Source organism: Urtica dioica, chromosome 5, assembly GCF_054948205.1.
Source record: "Urtica dioica subsp. dioica isolate 48M chromosome 5, U.dioica_male_clone48M_v1_H2, whole genome shotgun sequence".
Taxonomy (NCBI): Eukaryota; Viridiplantae; Streptophyta; class Magnoliopsida; order Rosales; family Urticaceae; genus Urtica; species Urtica dioica.
In genome coordinates this window covers 21,827,221-21,845,829 of record NC_142760.1, presented here as the reverse complement: position 1 = coordinate 21,845,829, position 18,609 = coordinate 21,827,221, and the positions used below count along the sequence as shown (strand labels likewise).

The 18,609-nt window shown below is 50.7% G+C and overlaps 1 protein-coding gene across 1 annotated transcript; it reads left to right on the top strand.

Annotated features, from left to right (window-relative positions):
- Positions 1–1,896: 1,896 nt before the first annotated feature.
- LOC149397613 (uncharacterized) lies at positions 1,897–3,627 on the top strand. The gene has a single exon (XM_089614290.1). It carries the CDS (start codon positions 1,897–1,899, stop codon positions 3,625–3,627), a length of 1,731 nt encoding a protein of 576 aa, XP_089470416.1.
- The last annotated feature ends 14,982 nt before the right edge of the window (positions 3,628–18,609 follow it).

The window sequence follows — 18,609 nt, the reverse complement described above, 5'->3', positions numbered from 1 at the left end:
ACAAGCGAGGTACGAGTTCGACAGCGTTTCAGTACTCAAATTCGGATTACCTGGACAAGGGGAGGGACCCCGGTATTTATAGGCTGCCAAGGGGCGTTTTGGGCATCCCCTTGGCCGAGGGCAGGCTCTGAGTCGGCCATGGAGGCGAGGGGCGCTCTAAGTCGGCCATAGAGGCGAAGGCCGGCTCTAAGTCGGCCATGGAGGCGAAGGCCGGCTCTGAGTCGGCCATGGAGGCGAAGGGCCGGCCCTGAGCCGTCCATGGAGGCGAGGGCCGGCCCTGAGCCGTCCATGGAGGCGAGGGCCGGCTCTGAGTCGGCCATGGAGGCGAGGGCCGGCTCTGAGTCGGCCATGGAGGCGAAGGCCGGCTCTGAGTCGGCCATGGAGGCGAAGGCCGGCTCTGAGTCGGCCATGGAGGCGAAGGCCGGCTCTGAGTCGGCCATGGAGGCGAGGGCCGGCTCTGAGTCGGCCATGGAGCGAGGGCCGCCTCTGAGTCGACCATGGAGGCGAGGGCCGGCCCTGAACCGGCCATGGAGGCGAGGGCCGGCTCTGAGTCGGCCATGGAGCGAGGGCCGGCTCTGAGTCGGCCATGGAGGCGAGGGCCAGCCCTGAGCCGGCCATGGAGGCGAGGGCCGGCTCTGAGCCGGCCGTGGAGGCGAGGGACGGCTCTGAGTCGGCCATGGAGGAGAGGGCCGGCTCTGAGTCGGCCATGGAGCGAGGGCCGGCTCTGAGCTGACCATGGCCGGGCGCCGGCTCTGAGTCGGTCGTGGCCGAGCGCTGGCTCTGAGCCGACCGTTGCCGAGGGCCGGCTCTAGGTCGGCCGTGCGTCGGGGAAGTCCTAGGACGGCCGCTATCGCGGCAGTCGCCGCTTTACTGGGCCGAGACAGACCGGTAACAGTTCACCAGTTGATACTCAAAGTCCAATGTCAAATACGTGTGGCTCTCCGAGTTAGGTTTACCCTTTGAGTCGAGTCGCCAACCCACTAGCAGACTTGCGAGTCCCATGTCAAGTCTATGTGTTATCCTACGAGCGTCCCAAAATCGTCCCTAACGACGTACTTAAGCCGCCCCTAACAGCACACCAAAAGTTGCTCCACGACGGTCCCACGTGACAGAAAGACGGGTCAATTGAGTCCTCAAATGCGACACGTGCGCCAATGCGGCACCCTCGCAAGGGCACAAGGCGCCCAAAGGACTCGACCCGAAAACGCGATCAGCGCACTAAGATGCCACAATCGCCGGGAAATCAAGCCTTCACAAGCCGTCTGTGGGAAAATTCAGAAAGACTAATCTCGGAAGGAACAGTTCGTAAAAAAAAAATTTATCATGTCTTCCACTCCGACTCATTACGAATCCGGAGAGGAGATCCCCTCGGGGATGAGGGCAATCCTGGATATGCTGACCAAAAAAATAGATGAGCAAGCCGAGACCAACCGCGCTCATAATGACCGGTGGAATACTCTCTCGACTCCTCGAAACATCCCAGATCCTCAAGTGGGATCCGGAGATACGACCGCCTCTGAGTCAGCTCGCCAAGCAACCCCGGTTGCGCAAACAAGCCGAGCTATCCCTCCCGGAGTCCGTCTGGATTTCTCTGGGATACAGGTCGCCTGAGGAGCAGACCAGTCTCCTATCACTAGCTTTCAGCTTGGGGGAACTGCTGGTGAGGTCACGACAGAAGTCACGATCGATCCTTCTGGACTCCCTCCGCCTCCGCTCGGGGGAGCACCGTCCGGGTCTTTCCCGACTGATGTGGGACCTCACCCTCAAGCGATCTATCAAACATTCACTCCCCAGGGTTTTGGCGGGGTGAATCAGACCCGTCAGGGCCCGGCCAGTGTAACCACGGTCAATCCGACACAATCGGGACCTCGTCTCTTTCGTGGTGGCGAACCCAGTATGACCGAACTAGACAGGTTCAAGGAATCTATAATGGCCGAACTGAGAGCTGTTCGTTCAGAATTTCATTCTGCGACCAGTTCGGCTCCCGAGATAGATCATCTCGTAGAAGAAACGAGGCGAACTCCTTTTGCCAGAAACATCACTGAAGTGCAACTGGGAGATACCGGAAAGGTTCACCTCCCACGGTACAACGTCACCACAAGTCCGAAGGCTTTCATATTGTCCTTCAGAGTCGCAATGGGACGGGTTATGCTCTCTGAGAGAGAATTAGAGGCAGGATACTGCCAACTATTCGCCGAGAGCTTGTTCGGACCCGCCTTGGAGTGGTTCTCCAAACTCGAACCAAACTCCATTGATGGTTTCGATAAGCTATCGGCTGCATTCCTGAAACATTATTCAATGTTCGTGGAGGACGACCTGACCATAGCAGACTTATGGGGGATCCAACAGAGAGAGAACGAATCTTTGAAGGATTTCATGATCTGTTACAAGGACGTACTCTCAAAAATCTCTAACGCATGCCACGAGTCTGCCATAACCTCTCCAAGGAACGAGTTAAGGCACGATTCAAAGCTGAAACTAGAGATGACTGTTAACTGCCCCATCACATTAGAGGATGCAATTCATAACGCCGCGAATTATGGAAAGGCTGAAGAAGAATTTGCTTCCTACGAGAGGCAACGCGCGGCCGAAAAGAAACCACCCTCCAACACTTGGGTGAGGCCCGTAAACGCTGGGAATAACCCTCGCAGGACTAATCCCCACGACGCCGTACCTCACGCTAGAAAGCAACACGCCCCTCCTAATTATATGCACAATGTCAATGATGACATTAAGGAGGGAGGCCCCCAGGCTAAGAAATGGACACGGAACCCCAATGCGTATTGCAGTTTCCACAAGGCTAACGGCCACGACACGGTTAACTGCGAAACCATGCGTAAGGCTTTAGCCGAGAAATATGCGAAGGGGGAACTGAAAGATGTTGATCTAGGACCCCCGCCAAAGAAGAAACTCTTCAATAGCAACAACAGGGGAAGGGGCAACCCCTCCCCCAAGAGAGCAAGACCCGGGGAGGAAGGGGAACCAAACTCCCCGCCGACTGTCGCAAAACACAGAGTTGACTTCATAATGGACGGCTCAAAGTTTTGCAACGAAACGGTTAACTCCATCAAAACACATCAAAGACGATTGAGTAACCAAACAACCAAAATCAGACTAGAACAAGATGTTCAAATCTCGTTCTCCGAAAAAGAAGCAATTGGGACAACCGAACCACACGACGACGCACTCGTGATCACGATCGACGTGTCTAATTGTGAGGTTGCGAGAGTTCTAATCGATGGAGGCAGCTCTGTAGATCTTATTTTCAAGAACACCCTGGCAAGGATAGGAATCGATGAAGACGAGATTGAAAGAGAACAAACCCATTTAACAGGTTTTAATGGGTCCACTACTCCATCCTTGGGAACAATCAGGTTGCCCGTAAAAACACATGGAATCAACAAAATAATAGAGTTTCAAGTACTAGACTGTCCCTCCCCCTACAACATTATCTTGGGAAGACCATGGATACATATGATGAGGGTTGTACCATCAACCTTTCATCAATGTATTCGTTTCCCTACGCCTGAGGAAATAGGAGAGATCCGAGTTAATCAGGCAACCTCCCGCAATTGCTATCTCACTAGTCACAAACATTGTGCCAAGACAATTAAAGAAGAGCAATAGCAATTAATGAACGTGGAGTCGGCCAAGAGCGTTCTCACACTAGAGGACCCCGACTCCCTCGATGCGCCAAGCACTGAGTTAACGGTCCAAATACAGCTCGACGGCTCCGATCCTTTCAGTGTGTAGGAATCGGAACTAAGCTTAAAGGTAGCACCAGGCGAGAGTTGATCTGTTTCTTAAAACGAAACAAATCCACCTTCGCCTGGTCAACCGAAGATATGCCAGGAATAAGCATTGACGTCACGTCTCACCAACTTAACGTCGATCCCAGTTTTAAACTGATAAAACAAAAAAGACGAAAGCTCGGTCCCGACAGGGCACGGGTAGTCAATGACGAAGTCGAAAGACGGCTCAGTGCAGATTCAATCCGCGAAGTGAAATACCCGGATTGGCTGGCAAACACTATCGTCGTAAAGAAAAAAAATGGGAAATGGAGGGTATGCGTCGATTTCACCGATCTGAATAAAGCATGCCCCAAAGACAGCTTCCCGTTGCCGCACATCGACCAGCTAGTCGAGGCGACCGCGGGGCATAAAATACTCTCATTCATGGACGCATTCTCGGGATATAACCAAATCCTGATGCATCCGGATGACCAAGAAAAAACACCTTTCATCACCGACCGTGACACGTATTGCTATAAGGTCATGCCCTTTGGACTAAAGAACGCTGGCGCCACCTATCAAAGGTTAGTCAACGAAATGTTCAAGGAAAAGATAGGGAAGACGATGGAAGTGTATATCGACGATATGCTAGTAAATCCCTAAGGGAAAACAACCACATAAGGCATTTGGAGGAATATTTTGAGGTATTGAATAAATATGCCATGAAACTCAATTCCACCAAATGTTCGTTCGGAGTATCATCCGGCAAGTTCCTGGGGTATTTAGTTACCCAACGAGGAATTTGTTGTCGCATTTTTTCGGACAACTATTTAGGAGCCAAAGACGGTTAGACCCAAGGCCGGACCAAGTGGTCTCGTCTTGACTCGAGCGTGTCGGACCCGGTATCCCGAGTCGTCCCTTAGCTATGGATGTCCCTTGAGTTCGTCAGAGTACCTGAAAAGGAGTAGAAAACACGTGAACTACAAAGGGGAAACAGGGGGGGTGCCCCTGTTTACCTCTCCGACGCTCAACATTAGTGAGATTGAGGTGGAGTATAGAGGTTTTCGGGGTGTTTAGAGGCCAAAGCTTGAGAGAAACGAGCGAGGTACGAGTTCGGCAGCGTTTCAGTGCTCAAGAATGGATTACCTGGACCAAGGGGGGTGCCTTGGTATTTATAGGCAGCCAAGGGGTGGTTTGAAGACCCCTTGGCCGAGTGAGAACGCTTGGGTCGGCCTTGGAGGAGGCTGGGTCGGCCAATGGCCGAGTGAACATGGTGGTGAGGTTCACTCGGCCATTGGCCGAGTGAAGGTCTTGGGCCGGCTGAGGTTCACTCGGGCATTGGCCGAGTGAACTGCTGGAAGGTTCACTCGGCCAATGGCCGAGTGAACTGCTGAGGCAGCAGGGAGGTTCACTCGGCCATTGGCCGAGTGAACTGCTGGAAGGTTCACTCGGCCAATGGCCGAGTGAACTGTCTTGGCGGCTGGAAGGTTCACTCGGCCATTGGCCGAGTGAACTGCTGGAAGGTTCACTCGGCCAATGGCCGAGTGAACTGCCTTGGTGGCTGAAGGGTTCACTCGGCCATTGGCCGAGTGAACTACTGGAAGGTTCACTCGGCCAGTGGCCGAGTGAACTGCCTTGGTGGCTGAAGGGTTCACTCGGCCATTGGCCGAGTGAACTGCTGGAAGGTTCACTCGGCCAATGGCCGAGTGAACTGCCTTGGTGGCTGAGGGGTTCACTCGGCCATTGGCCGAGTGAACTGTCCAATGGCCGAGTGAGCCATTTGACCCAGCCAATGGCCGGGTGAGCCATTGACTCGGCCCATGGCTGGGTTTTGACTTGGCCATTGGTTTGGGCCGGCTCCTGGTTGAGTCAGGGTTTCGCCGCCCAAGATCTCGTACCAGCCATGTGGGTCGAAGAGATGACCTTGTTCCCGTTGGCCCTAGACGGGCCAACAACATTAGCCCCCCGAGTTTCCGGTCGAGCGTAGATCGAGTGGAAACTCAAAATCTACGCCTTTATACGGATGCGGGATGAACGCTCTCGGGTCCGTGCCATGAGGAATGGCCTTCGCGCGTCGCGAGGGACGGCCTTTGTGCGTCGCGAGGGACGACTTTTTGTTTCGGGTTGATCGTGCGTGGCTCATTTTCTCGATGTACCAATGAGGGCGTGATCGGTTAGCACGGCTTTATTGTGTTGTGCGCGTCTTGTTTTCTCGACTTGCCAATGAGGGCATAATCGATTTGCGCGTCTTCTTTGTTTTGTGCGCGTCTTGTTTTCTCGATTTGCCAACGAAGGCATAATCGATTTGCGCGTCTTCTTTGTGTGGTGCGCATCTTACTTTTTTCGACTCGCCAACGAAGGCATAATCGATTTGCACGTCTTTGTTGTATCGTGCGCGTCTTACTTTTCTCGACTTGCCAACGAAGGCATAATCGATTTGCGCATCTTCTTTGTTTTGTGCGCGTCTTGTTTTCTCGATTTGCCAACGAAGGCATAATCGATTTGCGCGTCTCTGTCGTTTGGTGCGCGTCTTATGTTCTCGACCTGCCAACGAAGGCATAATCGATTTGCACGTCTCTGTCATTTGGTGCGCGTCTTATGTTCTCGACCTGCCAACGAAGGCATAATCAATTTGCACGTCTTCTTTGTTTTGTGCGCGTCTTGTTTTCTCGATTTGCCAACGAAGGCATAATCGATTTGCGCGTCTCTGTCGTTTGGTGCGCATCTTATGTTCTCGACCTGCCAACGAAGGCATAATCGATTTGCACGTCTCTGTCGTTTGGTGCGCGTCTTATGTTCTCGACCTGCCAACGAAGGCATAATCGATTTGCACGTCTTTGTCGTATGGTGCGCGTCTTATGTTCTCGACCTGCCAACGAAGGCATAATCGATTTGCACGTCTTTGTCGTTTTGTGCGCGTCTTACTTTTCTCGACTCGCCAGCGAAGGCATAATCGATTTGCACGTCTTTGTCGTTTTGTGCGCGTCTTACTTTTCTCGACTCGCCAGCGAAGGCATAATCGATTTGCACGTCTTTGTCGTTTTGTGCGCGTCTTACTTTTCTCGACTTGCCAACGAAGGCATAATCGATTTGCACGTCTTTGTTGTATTATGCGCGTCTTACTTTTCTCGACTCGCCAGCGAAGGCATGATCGATTTGCACGTCTTTGTCGTTTTGTGCGCGTCTTACTTTTCTCGACTCGCCAGCGAAGGCATAATCGATTTGCACGTCTTTGTCGTTTTGTGCGCGTCTTACTTTTCTCGACTCGCCAACGAAGGCATAATCGATTTGCACGTCTTTTTTGTTTCTTTTTTTTTTTTTTTTGTTGAGCGAGCGAACTCTAGTTTCGTCGAGCACTGTTCTTCGTTGAGCATTGTTTCCCATTAGCCCCCCGAGTTTCTCGTGTACTCGTAGAGGAGACTAGAAATTATAATGCAGCAAGATAAAGACTTCGAGGTGAAATGTGATACAATTATCATGCACAAATAGTCAAAAATCACATCCCTGGGCCATTGGCCTTATTGAAATTCGAGATTGTCTTAAAATAAAATGACATAATGAGAACAGGGGACGGGCTTAGCCCACGACATGCAGCTGTGAGCTCTCCGGTTCTTCAATCGCTGCCTGGTTCATGACAGTCACCGTCGCCGGACCCTTCCTTCCCTGCCGTGGACGGCCTTCGTGCACCGTGGCCGCCCCGACCGTTCTCAGGACATACTCTTTTAATTTCCCGACTTGAATCAGGGCCTCGATCTGATGCCTAAGATGATAGCACTCGGACGTCAGATGCCCGTGATCCTGGTGGTACTCACAGAACTTGTTCCGATCCCTCTTCGCGGGATCCTTCGCTAGAGGAGCCGGACTTCCTAGCTTGTCGCGGTGCAGGGCTAGGATCCGCTCTTGCGGAGTGTTCAGAGGGGTGTATGTTGATGACGCTCGGAAGCTATCAACGTGCGACGATCTTGGACCGGAGAGGGGGCGACCGTTAGGGGCCCGGCCTCCCTTGTTCCTCTTGCTTTGAGGGTCGAGGCGATCTTCGTCCCGTTCTTCGCGGTGGCGACTACCTTGTCCTCCTGACTTTCGGCCATTGCGGCCATCGAGATAGTCCTCGATTCCCATATGTGTGCGGGCTCTCGTCATCAGCTCCGCCATGTCTCGCGGGACTTGCCCGACAATGGACTTGAGGAAGTCGCCCGTGCTAACTCCCTCGGTGATCGCCGTGATGGCGTCCTTGTCGTCGAAGCCCTCGACTTTGTGAGACTCCTCGGTGAAGCGAGCGAGGTATTGTCTCAATGTCTCATCTCTCCCCTGTCGAATGGAGAGGAGGTGGGTCTTCGATTTCTTTTGTGCCACAAGCGTGGCAAAGCGAGTGAGGAAAGCCTCTCGCAAGGCCCTGAAGGACGGGATGCTTCCAGGCCTCAAACTTTGGAACCACTCAAAGCCCGACCCTGTGAGGGTCAGGCTGAAGGCTTGGCAGAGGGTGGCGTCCGTCTGCCCTTGCATCGTCATCCACGTCTCATAGTGTTGGACGTGGAAGTGGGGGTCCGTACGTCCATCATAGGGGGGAATGGACGGTAACTTAAAGTTTCCCACGCATGGCTGCGTGAGGACCTGTGCGGCGAAGGGAGAGTATGATTCCTCGATCCCTCCGTACGGCCTTTGCCTCCCAGACTCCCTCATCTCGATGATTTGATTCTGGAGGCTCTGAATCATCGTGACCACGTCAAGCCCGTTAGCAGGGCCGACCGTCGGGGCCACGGGAGTCACCGGTTGGCGTTCGTTGGATGCTTGGTCCATGACATTGGCCTGAGGTCGGCCAAGAGTTGCGGCGGGGAGCGCGTTCCTTCGAGAATTTAGCCTTTGGCGGAGATCCTCCCCTCGGGAGTTTCTCTGCGCCGTCAAGCGCTCTCTAAGGTCCACGCTTGGCGCACGACGAGGCGAGGTCGCCCTTGGTCGGGTCGTCCGGCGAGCGCTTCGGCTATCGGCTCCATCGTCGACCAGAGTCGCTCTCTCCTCGGCGAGGGGCCGTGTCCGGCCACCTCTTGAAACCGAAGGGGCGAGTCCCCGGGACTGTGACCGTGCCTGTTGTCGCGCCGGGTACAAAGGATCGGCCAACGCACCGTTGGCCCTCTCGGGTCGCGCTTGAGCGAGGCTAGGGGTGGCCTCGTCGGTCCTCGACTCCTCCACGTATTCGGGGTCGGAGTAATCTTGAGCAGATCGATCCTCGACGTCGTAGCCGAGGAGACCGGCGATGAGGGAGCTGTCAACGCCGGGACGGTCGAGGAGCTCCGCGAGCCGCCGGGCCGTGTCCTCTCGGAGCTCGGCCTCGGGGTCGTTCACCGGGTCTTGGGGCTGGCTCTCGCTATCGCGAGGTTGCCCTTCAAGACGGTGCGCGAGGAGTCGGAGACCGTACCTCGAGCTCGTCGCTCGGGTACCCGCGGAGGTAGTGGGTAGGTGACTCATCTCTCGAGAGTCGTAGGGGCGGTGAAAGTGTGGAATGGAAGGGAGAGCGTGCTAAGGTCGGTGGTCCCCTCCTTCTAGCGCCAAAATGTTGTCGCAGTTTTTCGGACAACTATTTAGGAGCCAAAGACGGTTAGACCCAAGGCCGGACCAAGTGGTCTCGTCTTGACTCGAGCGTGTCGGACCCGGTATCCCGAGTCGTCCCTTAGCTATGGATGTCCCTTGAGTTCGTCAGAGTACCTCAAAAGGAGTAGAAAACACGTGAACTACAAAGGGGAAACAGGGGGGGTGCCCCTGTTTACCTCTCCGACGCTCAACATTAGTGAGATTGAGGTGGAGTATAGAGGTTTTAGGGGTGTTTAGAGGCCAAAGCTTGAGAGAAACGAGCGAGGTACGAGTTCGGCAGCGTTTCAGTGCTCAAGAATGGATTACCTGGACCAAGGGGGGTGCCTTGGTATTTATAGGCAGCCAAGGGGTGGTTTAAAGACCCCTTGGCCGAGTGAGAATGCTTGGGTCGGCCTTGGAGGAGGCTGGGTCGGCCAATGGCCGAGTGAACATGGTGGTGAGGTTCACTCGGCCATTGGCCGAGTGAAGGTCTTGGGCCGGCTGAGGTTCACTCGGCCATTGGCCGAGTGAACTGCTGGAAGGTTCACTCGGCCAATGGCCGAGTGAACTGCTGAGGCAGCAGGGAGGTTCACTCGGCCATTGGCCGAGTGAACTGCTGGAAGGTTCACTCGGCCAATGGCCGAGTGAACTGTCTTGGCGGCTGGAAGGTTCACTCGGCCATTGGCCGAGTGAACTGCTGGAAGGTTCACTCGGCCAATGGCCGAGTGAACTGCCTTGGTGGCTGAAGGGTTCACTCGGCCATTGGCCGAGTGAACTGCTGGAAGGTTCACTCGGCCAATGGCCGAGTGAACTGCCTTGGTGGCTGAAGGGTTCACTCGGCCATTGGCCGAGTGAACTGCTGGAAGGTTCACTCGGCCAATGGCCGAGTGAACTGCCTTGGTGGCTGAGGGGTTCACTCGGCCATTGGCCGAGTGAACTGTCCAATGGCCGAGTGAGCCATTTGACCCAGCCAATGGCCGGGTGAGCCATTGACTCGGCCCATGGCTGGGTTTTGACTTGGCCATTGGTTTGGGCCGGCTCCTGGTTGAGTCAGGGTTTCGCCGCCCAAGATCTCGTACCAGCCATGTGGGTCGAAGAGATGACCTTGTTCCCGTTGGCCCTAGACGGGCCAACAACAGAATTGAGGCTAACCCGGATCAATTACACGCCTTACGAGAGATGCCTTCGCCCTGTAATAGACGTGAAGTCCAAAGGTTGACGGGACGCATCGCTGCTCTCAATCGCTTCATCTCTAAGTCAACGGATAAATGTCTCCCTTTCTATCGGCTCCTTAAAGGAAATAAAAAGCTTGAATGGGACGACAAATGCGAAGAGGCGTTCAAAAAATTGAAAGAATATCTATCGACACCCCCAATCCTAGCAAAACCCGTTGCGGGGGAGCCACTCTATCTATACGTCGCAGTATCTCAGGCGGCAGTTAATGGATTACTCGTCAGGGAAGAGCAAGAGGACCAACGACCAATCTTTTATACAAGCAAGTCGTTAGTCGATGCTGAAACTCGATACCCTATTATGGAAAAACTGGCTTTGGCCGTCGTTTCCGCCGCGCAAAAACTTCGACCATACTTCAAATCTCACACCATAGTAGTAATGACATCACATCCGCTCAGAAGTTTCCTACATAGCCCTAACCAATCAGGGAGGTTAACCAAGTGGGCCGTGGAGCTGAGCGAATACGACATCGATTACCGAGTGAAGACATCCGCAAAATCGCAAGTTTTAGCGGATTTCATCATCGAACTCCCGAGGGAAAGTCCCACCGTAACCGAAGTCAAAGGCACCTGGACACTTAAAGTGGACGGGGCATCATCGAAGCAAGGGGCTGGAGTAGGAATACACCTAACCTCCCCCCACGGTGAGACTATAGGACAGTCATTTAGGCTCGACTTCGTCGCATCAAACAACGAAGCCGAGTACGAAGCACTAGTCGCTGGACTTAGATTGGCCACTGCAGTTGGATCAAAGAAAGTGGAAGCTTTCTGCGACTCCCAACTCGTAGCAAACCAATACTCCGGGGAATACGAGACTAGGGATGAGCGAATGGAAGCTTACCTAAAAGTCGTAAAAGAACTAACAAAAAACTTCGAAGAATTCTCCCTGACAAGGATCCCTCGAGGCGAGAATACTTCGGTCGACGCATTGGCTGCCCTAGCATCCACCTTGGATCCGGGCCTCAAGAGGATTATACCAGTCGAAACAATCAAGCAACCTTCTATTGCCACGACCGTTGCCGCGGTCATAACAATAGAAGGGGGGGATTGGAGAGATGAAATACTGCATTACATCACGACGGGTACGGTCCCATCCGATAAGATGGAAAAACGCAAGCTCGTGCTGAGAAGCGCGAGATTTTGCATCATAGATGGAAGCTTATTTAAAAGAAGCTTCACAGGCCCTACCTCAAGTGCGTCGGGACAGAGGAATCTAAACGAATCCTGGAAGACGTACACGAAAGGGAATGCGGAAATCACGCAGGCGGACGAGCGCTCGCCATCAAAATAAAGGGGCAAGGCTACTTTTGGCGCACCATGCTGGCAGACTGTGAGGCGTACTCGTGCCGCTGCGATCAATGCCAACGCCATGCCCCCAACATAAAAAGACCCGCGGAAGAATTGTCATCTATCTCGGCGCCATACCCATTCATGAAATGGTCTATGGACATTGTGGGACCAATGTCGGTTGCCCCTGGCGGGTTAAGATTTCTGTTAATCTTAACAGATTATTTTTCTAAATGGGTGGAAGTTGGCGCCTTCGTCTTGATAAAAGACGTCGACGTCACAGCATTCATCTGGAAAAATATAATATGTCGGCATGGAACTCCCCACGGGATCATAACAGACAACGGATCACAATTCATATCGAAAAAGTTTAGAAAGTTTTGCTTCCATAACAACATTGAGGTAAGAATGTCAACACCATGATATCCTCAAGGAAATGGGCATGCGGAAGCAACAAATAAGACCATAGTCGACTCCATAAAGAAAAGGCTCGATGCCAAGAAGGGGCGGTGGGCAGAAGAACTGCCAGGCGTGCTGTGGGCATACCAAACCAGCCCGCGAAGGCCGACAGGGGAAACTCCGTTTTCCCTCGTCCATGGAGTCGAATCTTTCATCCCAATCGAGCATCAGGTGCAAACCCTTAAGGTAAAATACGCACCTGGGGATGAGCCAAAAAATGACGAGGCCCTATGTGATGCCTTAGACCTAGTGGAGGAAAAGCGAGATTCAGCCCTATCACGGTTATCCCGATATAGGCAATCCATCGCTAGATTCTACAACAAAGACGTTAACACAAGAAGATTCGATGTAGGGGACTTGGTCCTCCAAAAAATCTTTCAAAATACTGCCGAGGCAAACGCCGGAAAACTCGGGGCAAAATGGGAAGGCCCCTATAGGGTCACCAGAGTAACCTATCCCGGGGTTTATGAACTTGAAACACTCAACGGAATCCCGGTTTTAAGATCATGGAACGTCTCGAACCTCAAAAAATATTACCGTTCAAACCAGTAAAAATCGAACTACGTCCGACTTGATCCCTGCATAAGGGTACGTAGGCAGCCTCTTACCAAGGCACAGTCCCCCTACCCTCTTGAGCCACGGAGCTCGCAACACGGCCAATGACCCCGACCTCGGACTTGGCTAGCAGTGCAAACGCCTCGATTCTGGCGAAAACCGACATCTCGCATCGTCATCGGAGATCGCACCCACGAAGGTCGACCTCGTCCGAAAATATTAAGGGAAACTTTTTAGGTCCCCGACAATCTAAAAGACTTCAAATTTTCACCAAATTTAATTATGGACTTCGATTTCAAATCTAAAGGGAAACGCTTCGGACCAGCAATATTCTAGACAACTAAACAGATTTTGAACGACGAACCAATTCCAAACCTCAGCCTAAGGGAAACCTTTTAGTTCCATGATGATCTAAATAACTTAGCAAAAATCATCTGAAACTTTCAAGGGAAACATTTTGGGCCAAACAAAAGGCGACCTAAAAGACTTAACAGATTATACTGATCCGAGCTGCCTCAGGAGCAAACAAAATAACGATATTCAGATCGACAGGACGGACTGAATAAAAGAATAAACATCCACGCATTCATAATTAATTTTGGCGAGCTAAAAAACTTGGCAAAATTAAAAATCAAAATTCCATAAAATAATAACATAAACTCAAATAAAATAGGGGTACCGAAGCCCCCTATGATTGTATCAAAACCAATAAAAACTTTGCCCAAAACCCGTGCCCCAGAAACAAAATAAACATTTTATTGAATAAAAAAAATGAGAACAGGAGGAGGAGATTCAAGCTTGGTCATGGGGTTCGGCCTCGACATCTCGGCGCTCCGGAGTAGGTGTAAACGCCGCCGCCTCTTCGTTCCCCTCAGGGATGGAGTTGAGGAACTCGTCAGCATGGCCAAGCATTGAGCCGTGCTCGTTGATGGTAGAGGTCTCTCCATCGGCCGCTGACGCATCGACGGAAGATCGGTCCGAGTACGGAGTGAACGGGACGTCTTCGACCTCAGGAATAACGACGGCCCCGTAATCGGCTTCGTACTGGGTGATGTCGTCCTCAGTATCTTTCATCTCGGTCGTCCAGTCTGAGATCTCGCCTTTCAAAGCCTTTGAAATCAACTCCTTGTTCCCCCGACACTGCTCGAGCTTCTTGAGAATAAGAACGGCCTCGTCCATCTTCTCTTTCTGTGCGCGATGCTTGAGTATCTGCTTCTGATACTTCAGCGAAGTCGCCCTCCTCGCCGCGCGCACCGCCCGATGTCGCTCTGCCTTCTCCGTCCTTTTCATCCGGGCGATCTCCTACAGAGCATCCTTCAGCTCTTTATGCCGCGCCTCGAGATAGGCCGCCAGCTTGTTCCTCTCCTTCTCGAAGCCGCTGGAACGAGCTGCCCATCTCTTGATCTTCTCCTTCTTATCATCAATGTCGACGGATAAGAACTAAACTTTGCCACGAAGGCATTCAATCTTACCGTTCGACCTCTCCAAGAGAGCATCCTTTGCCAGAAGGTCGTCCTGGAGGGTGGAAATCTTGTCGTTCATTCCCTGGAGCTCGGCCTGTAGAGACTCCGTCCCCTTCTGAACCTCGGCGAGCTTCTCCTGCTCCACCTTGACGTCATGAAGGCGTTTTTCGTAGCGAAAAAAACCTCGGTTTAGTTGGGTGGACAGCTGAGATCAACCCAACTTCCATTAGTTCGACCGTAACAGAAAATAAGTCATTTTCACAAGTATAACATATCGGTTATATGCAAAAATAAAAAAAACTTACCCAAGTTATGGCCGAGGCCATCATCCTGTACCAGTCCGCCTCGGCGAGGTCAGGGACCTTTGGGAGCTCCATCCCGGAACACGTCATCTGATGAAGAAGCCCCGCCGAGGAGTAAATGTCGTCGGACAACAGATGATCCCGAGCGTAGTGGAAGTTGACGACGTGTTTCTTCTTCCGGGTCGGGGCGGAGTCATCTCGGCCCCCAGACCTCGACTTCGAGGAAGACTTGCTTCCTTCAGCGGCGGCATTGCCCTTTTCCACCCAAGTCAACGCGGTCGCAGGGACCTCAGGGGCGGTCTCTTCGTCGTCTCTGCCAGCAAGGTCGGGACCCGGACCCTTTTTCTTCTTCTTTTTCGCTCCGGGGGCTCCCCCCTTAGGAACCCGGTTCCCTGGCATCTTCCTCTTCTTGGGCCCCCCTCCCCCCGATCTCGTCCCTCTCGGGGAATCGACCCTCAGCTCCCTCGGGGATGTCTTCGCCGACTCCTGGGGCTTGAGTTTCCTCGGCCTCGGGAACTTCGGCTCCCTGAACGTCCTTCGGAGCGACCTCGGCCGTTTCGGGTACCTCGTCAGAGGGCACCAGAACGACCAGGATCTCAGACACCAGACGAACTCCGGTCACTTCGACCTCAGGATCGTCGACGGGGATAGCCGGGGTCGGGGTCGAAGTCGAGGCAGCGCTTCCCTTCTTCTGCTTCCTCGCCTCGCGCGCACTGATCGGGGTATTCATATTGTCCCCTGCGACTAACAGAATAAAAACTTGATCAAGACAGGATGTATACAATTGACCGTGAGAAAGAGGACGAGATCAAATCAAGCTAACCTTCCTCTAAGTGCTCTGATAATTTTGGTGGAAAAGGCCAAACTTTGGTCGAAATGAATCTGAATGGGGTGAAGCTCGACCACTCTACTTCGCCCAACTGCAGCAACGTTAATTTCTCGGCGAACTCCACTCTTTGGGATGGCGCTTTGATTTTTTCTATATAAAAAAAATGATGATGAAAATGATTTAAGTAAATCTCATTGTGAAGAATATAAATACGGGCGAACTAAAATCTATGCATACTCGGCGAGCTCGCCCATTTTGACGAGAAAGAACGAGCTCGATCCCCGAGTGAATGCTCGTTCACAGCAAAGTAAAAATATCGCCTCCCCCAAAATTTGTCCTTCGAAGGGAGGCCCGAGATCACACCCTTGCCCGCGGCTCTCGAGAGGTAGAAACACTTCGGATCGTGTTTCGAGTTCGCCTTGACCACACAAAGACGGACTAGATCCATCAAAGTGAGTTCGATTTTTTCCTCATCGGCCACAACTATCAGACCCATTAACATCCTAACAAAATTCGGACACATCTGGGGAAGGGTCAACCCTAGAGTCTGGGCGAAGTCAAAGCGGAGAGGATGAAGGGGAAATCTCAAGCCACACTTCTCCAGCCATATTTCATATATACAACAATAACCCTCCACTACGGTGTCGGCTGTAGCCCTAGGTGGAGGAAGAAGAATATTAATTTCTGGAGGATTCTGATACTTTTCACGGATTCTCCTAAGGTAGGTCGAGGTCACGGCAGAAGGTAACAATATGTCTTCATTCCCTAAAGGTTAAGACCCTGATGGACGAAGTCCCGAGCCCGACATTCTAAAACTATGGTTTTTAGGGGCGAAGTGTTTAAAGTTATGAACTTTCTTGAGTTCGCTGGCCGAACTAAGAATAAAATTTGGTCGAAGTCTAACCAAAATCGAAGAACTTAGAGAGAGTTTAAGGAGTAGAGAAAGAAACTCATAAGAGAAAGTTACCTTTTAACCGCGGACGACGAGAATATAAGTGAGAAGAAGTGACTCTTCGGCACGCATATTTATATGTTTCATCATTACCCGAAATCCCAAAAAAATATAACGATTTCGGAAATCAAATCAAATCAAATCTAAGATATTTTCCTCGATATCTGCAAAGATAACAGATTCTCCGACTCTTCGACTTCGACCTACGAAATACGGTTATATCACGACACGTGTGAAGAGAACGCGTTGTCATACGACGCCACTGTTGGAATTGATCTAGGGTTTAAGAAAAACGCTTCGGGAAGCGGCGGAATTTTAAAAAATTTCTTTACAAGTAAAAACAGTTTTTACTAACCTAGACAAAGAGGAAGTACATGTAATTAAAAACTAATATGAGCTAGAAGTTTACTAACCTTTCTTGAAGCTTGAACTTTGAAGAAGCTTTTGGAAAGTTTGCAACGCTCGTCTCCCCTCGCAGCAAGTCTCTCTTCCTTTCCTCGGCACCTCGAGCAACCACGAAAGTTTCTATCACTAAATCACTCGAAATAAAGGAATTAGTGAGTGGGCACTTTTAAACACTACGACTTAAGAACGAGTCTTGAAGTCGCAGAGCTAAACACTAGGTCGAGTGAGGACCTAGGTGCCAAAACAAGAAAAATCGAAAATAAACTAGAGAGAGAGAGAGAGGAGTTTCGGCCAAAGTTCTAGAGAGAGAGTCTCTCAAATCTCTTAAACTTGGATGAATGAAATGTGAGGAAATGAGGCTCCTATTTATAGGAGAGGTCTCACCTTCAATAAGGTAGTTTCCTCTTCTATAGAATATCACATATTCATGAGCCAATTTCCTCTTTTCCCTCTTGAGACACTCGGCCAAACAAGGGCTTCTAGAAGCCTTGATTTGTTTCCAATTTTGTTCATGGCTTGCCTTTTTCTCAACTTGGCCGATTCCCTTATGCATCCTTATGCAAATTTGTTTCCTCTTTTTCTTTTGGCAAGTATCTAAATACATTTATGCACAAAATAAACTCTCCTATTTCTCTATAGGGTAGGCGCCCAACATGTCTCTAGAAGGAGCTTCTAGAAGCTTCTTCATTTATTCATGAGAACATGAAAAAGGCCCATTAAGAATTTTCAATAAAACTCTTATGAAATGAAATTAATTCACGAGGCCCAATGATCAAGTCATGGCCGAGTGACATTAAGTCATCAAATGAACTTGTCAAAAAATTTATTGACATTCATTTCATCCTTTGTCTCAAAAGACAAAAATACCCTTTTGACTATTTTTGTTCTTGTTTTGACTTAGCTTCCAGTTTAACTATTCCTATCGATGTGATTCGTGACAGTGACCTCATGGACCCAAATGAACAAAGCTTGAGCTAAACACTTGGACTCAAAAGCTCACAAACCTTTTCCAAGTTTCGCTTCATGCCAACTGATTCCACTAAAGAGATGACACTGAAAAACTCTCGGTTCAAATGAATTTATTTTCTACTCAATAATTCGACCTAATTATGATGAGCGGATCCACTTAATATTATCTATGTTTACCCTTCATGAATGTCATCAGCTAGTCGGGATTTACTAAATTACCATTTTACCCTTCTAGCTGTTATTTCCTCAACTCCTTTGTCGCTTGTGAATAAGTTAGAAACAATGTATTGACGAGGAGCTAACAAGTCACATTGTTTCATCCAAAAGAGTCAGGACTCAATTTGGACACTGGCCAGTTCATTTATTCACACTCCAAGGAACAAAGCATGAGGTGACATACATTGCATTTCAGCAATCTTGTACATGAATTCCATATCTATGAGAACTTCACAAAGTTACTCATGACATTCTCACAACTTAGTACTTCACCAATAGGCCCTACTCGGAATCACATAGTGAGTCCGAACTCTGATTTTCTCAAATGAGAATACTAAGGTGTGAAATGACATGTCTCATTTCAGGATTAAGGTAAGCATGATGCAATTCATACATAGTGACTTCGAGACATAAGAGGTTAAATGGTTTGTTCTTATCTTGTCTCTAGAAATGCACTGGTCAATTCAGTACCTTCGGAAGATACCTAGAAGAACTATAGAGTCTCCTACTCTCAATGCCTCATAACCAGACATCATAGATTCTTCTAACAATCGTACTGAGGTCAATAGTCCTTTGACCCTAAGATTGCGAATATATCGTTTTAAGCAAACTACGAAGAGTTTGTTCATGCAAATCTACATTTG

What these genes read in the sequence shown, in the direction of transcription:
- LOC149397613 (XM_089614290.1), top strand. Translation starts at nt 1,897, where the DNA reads ATGACCGAACTAGACAGGTTCAAGGAATCTATAATGGCCGAACTGAGA.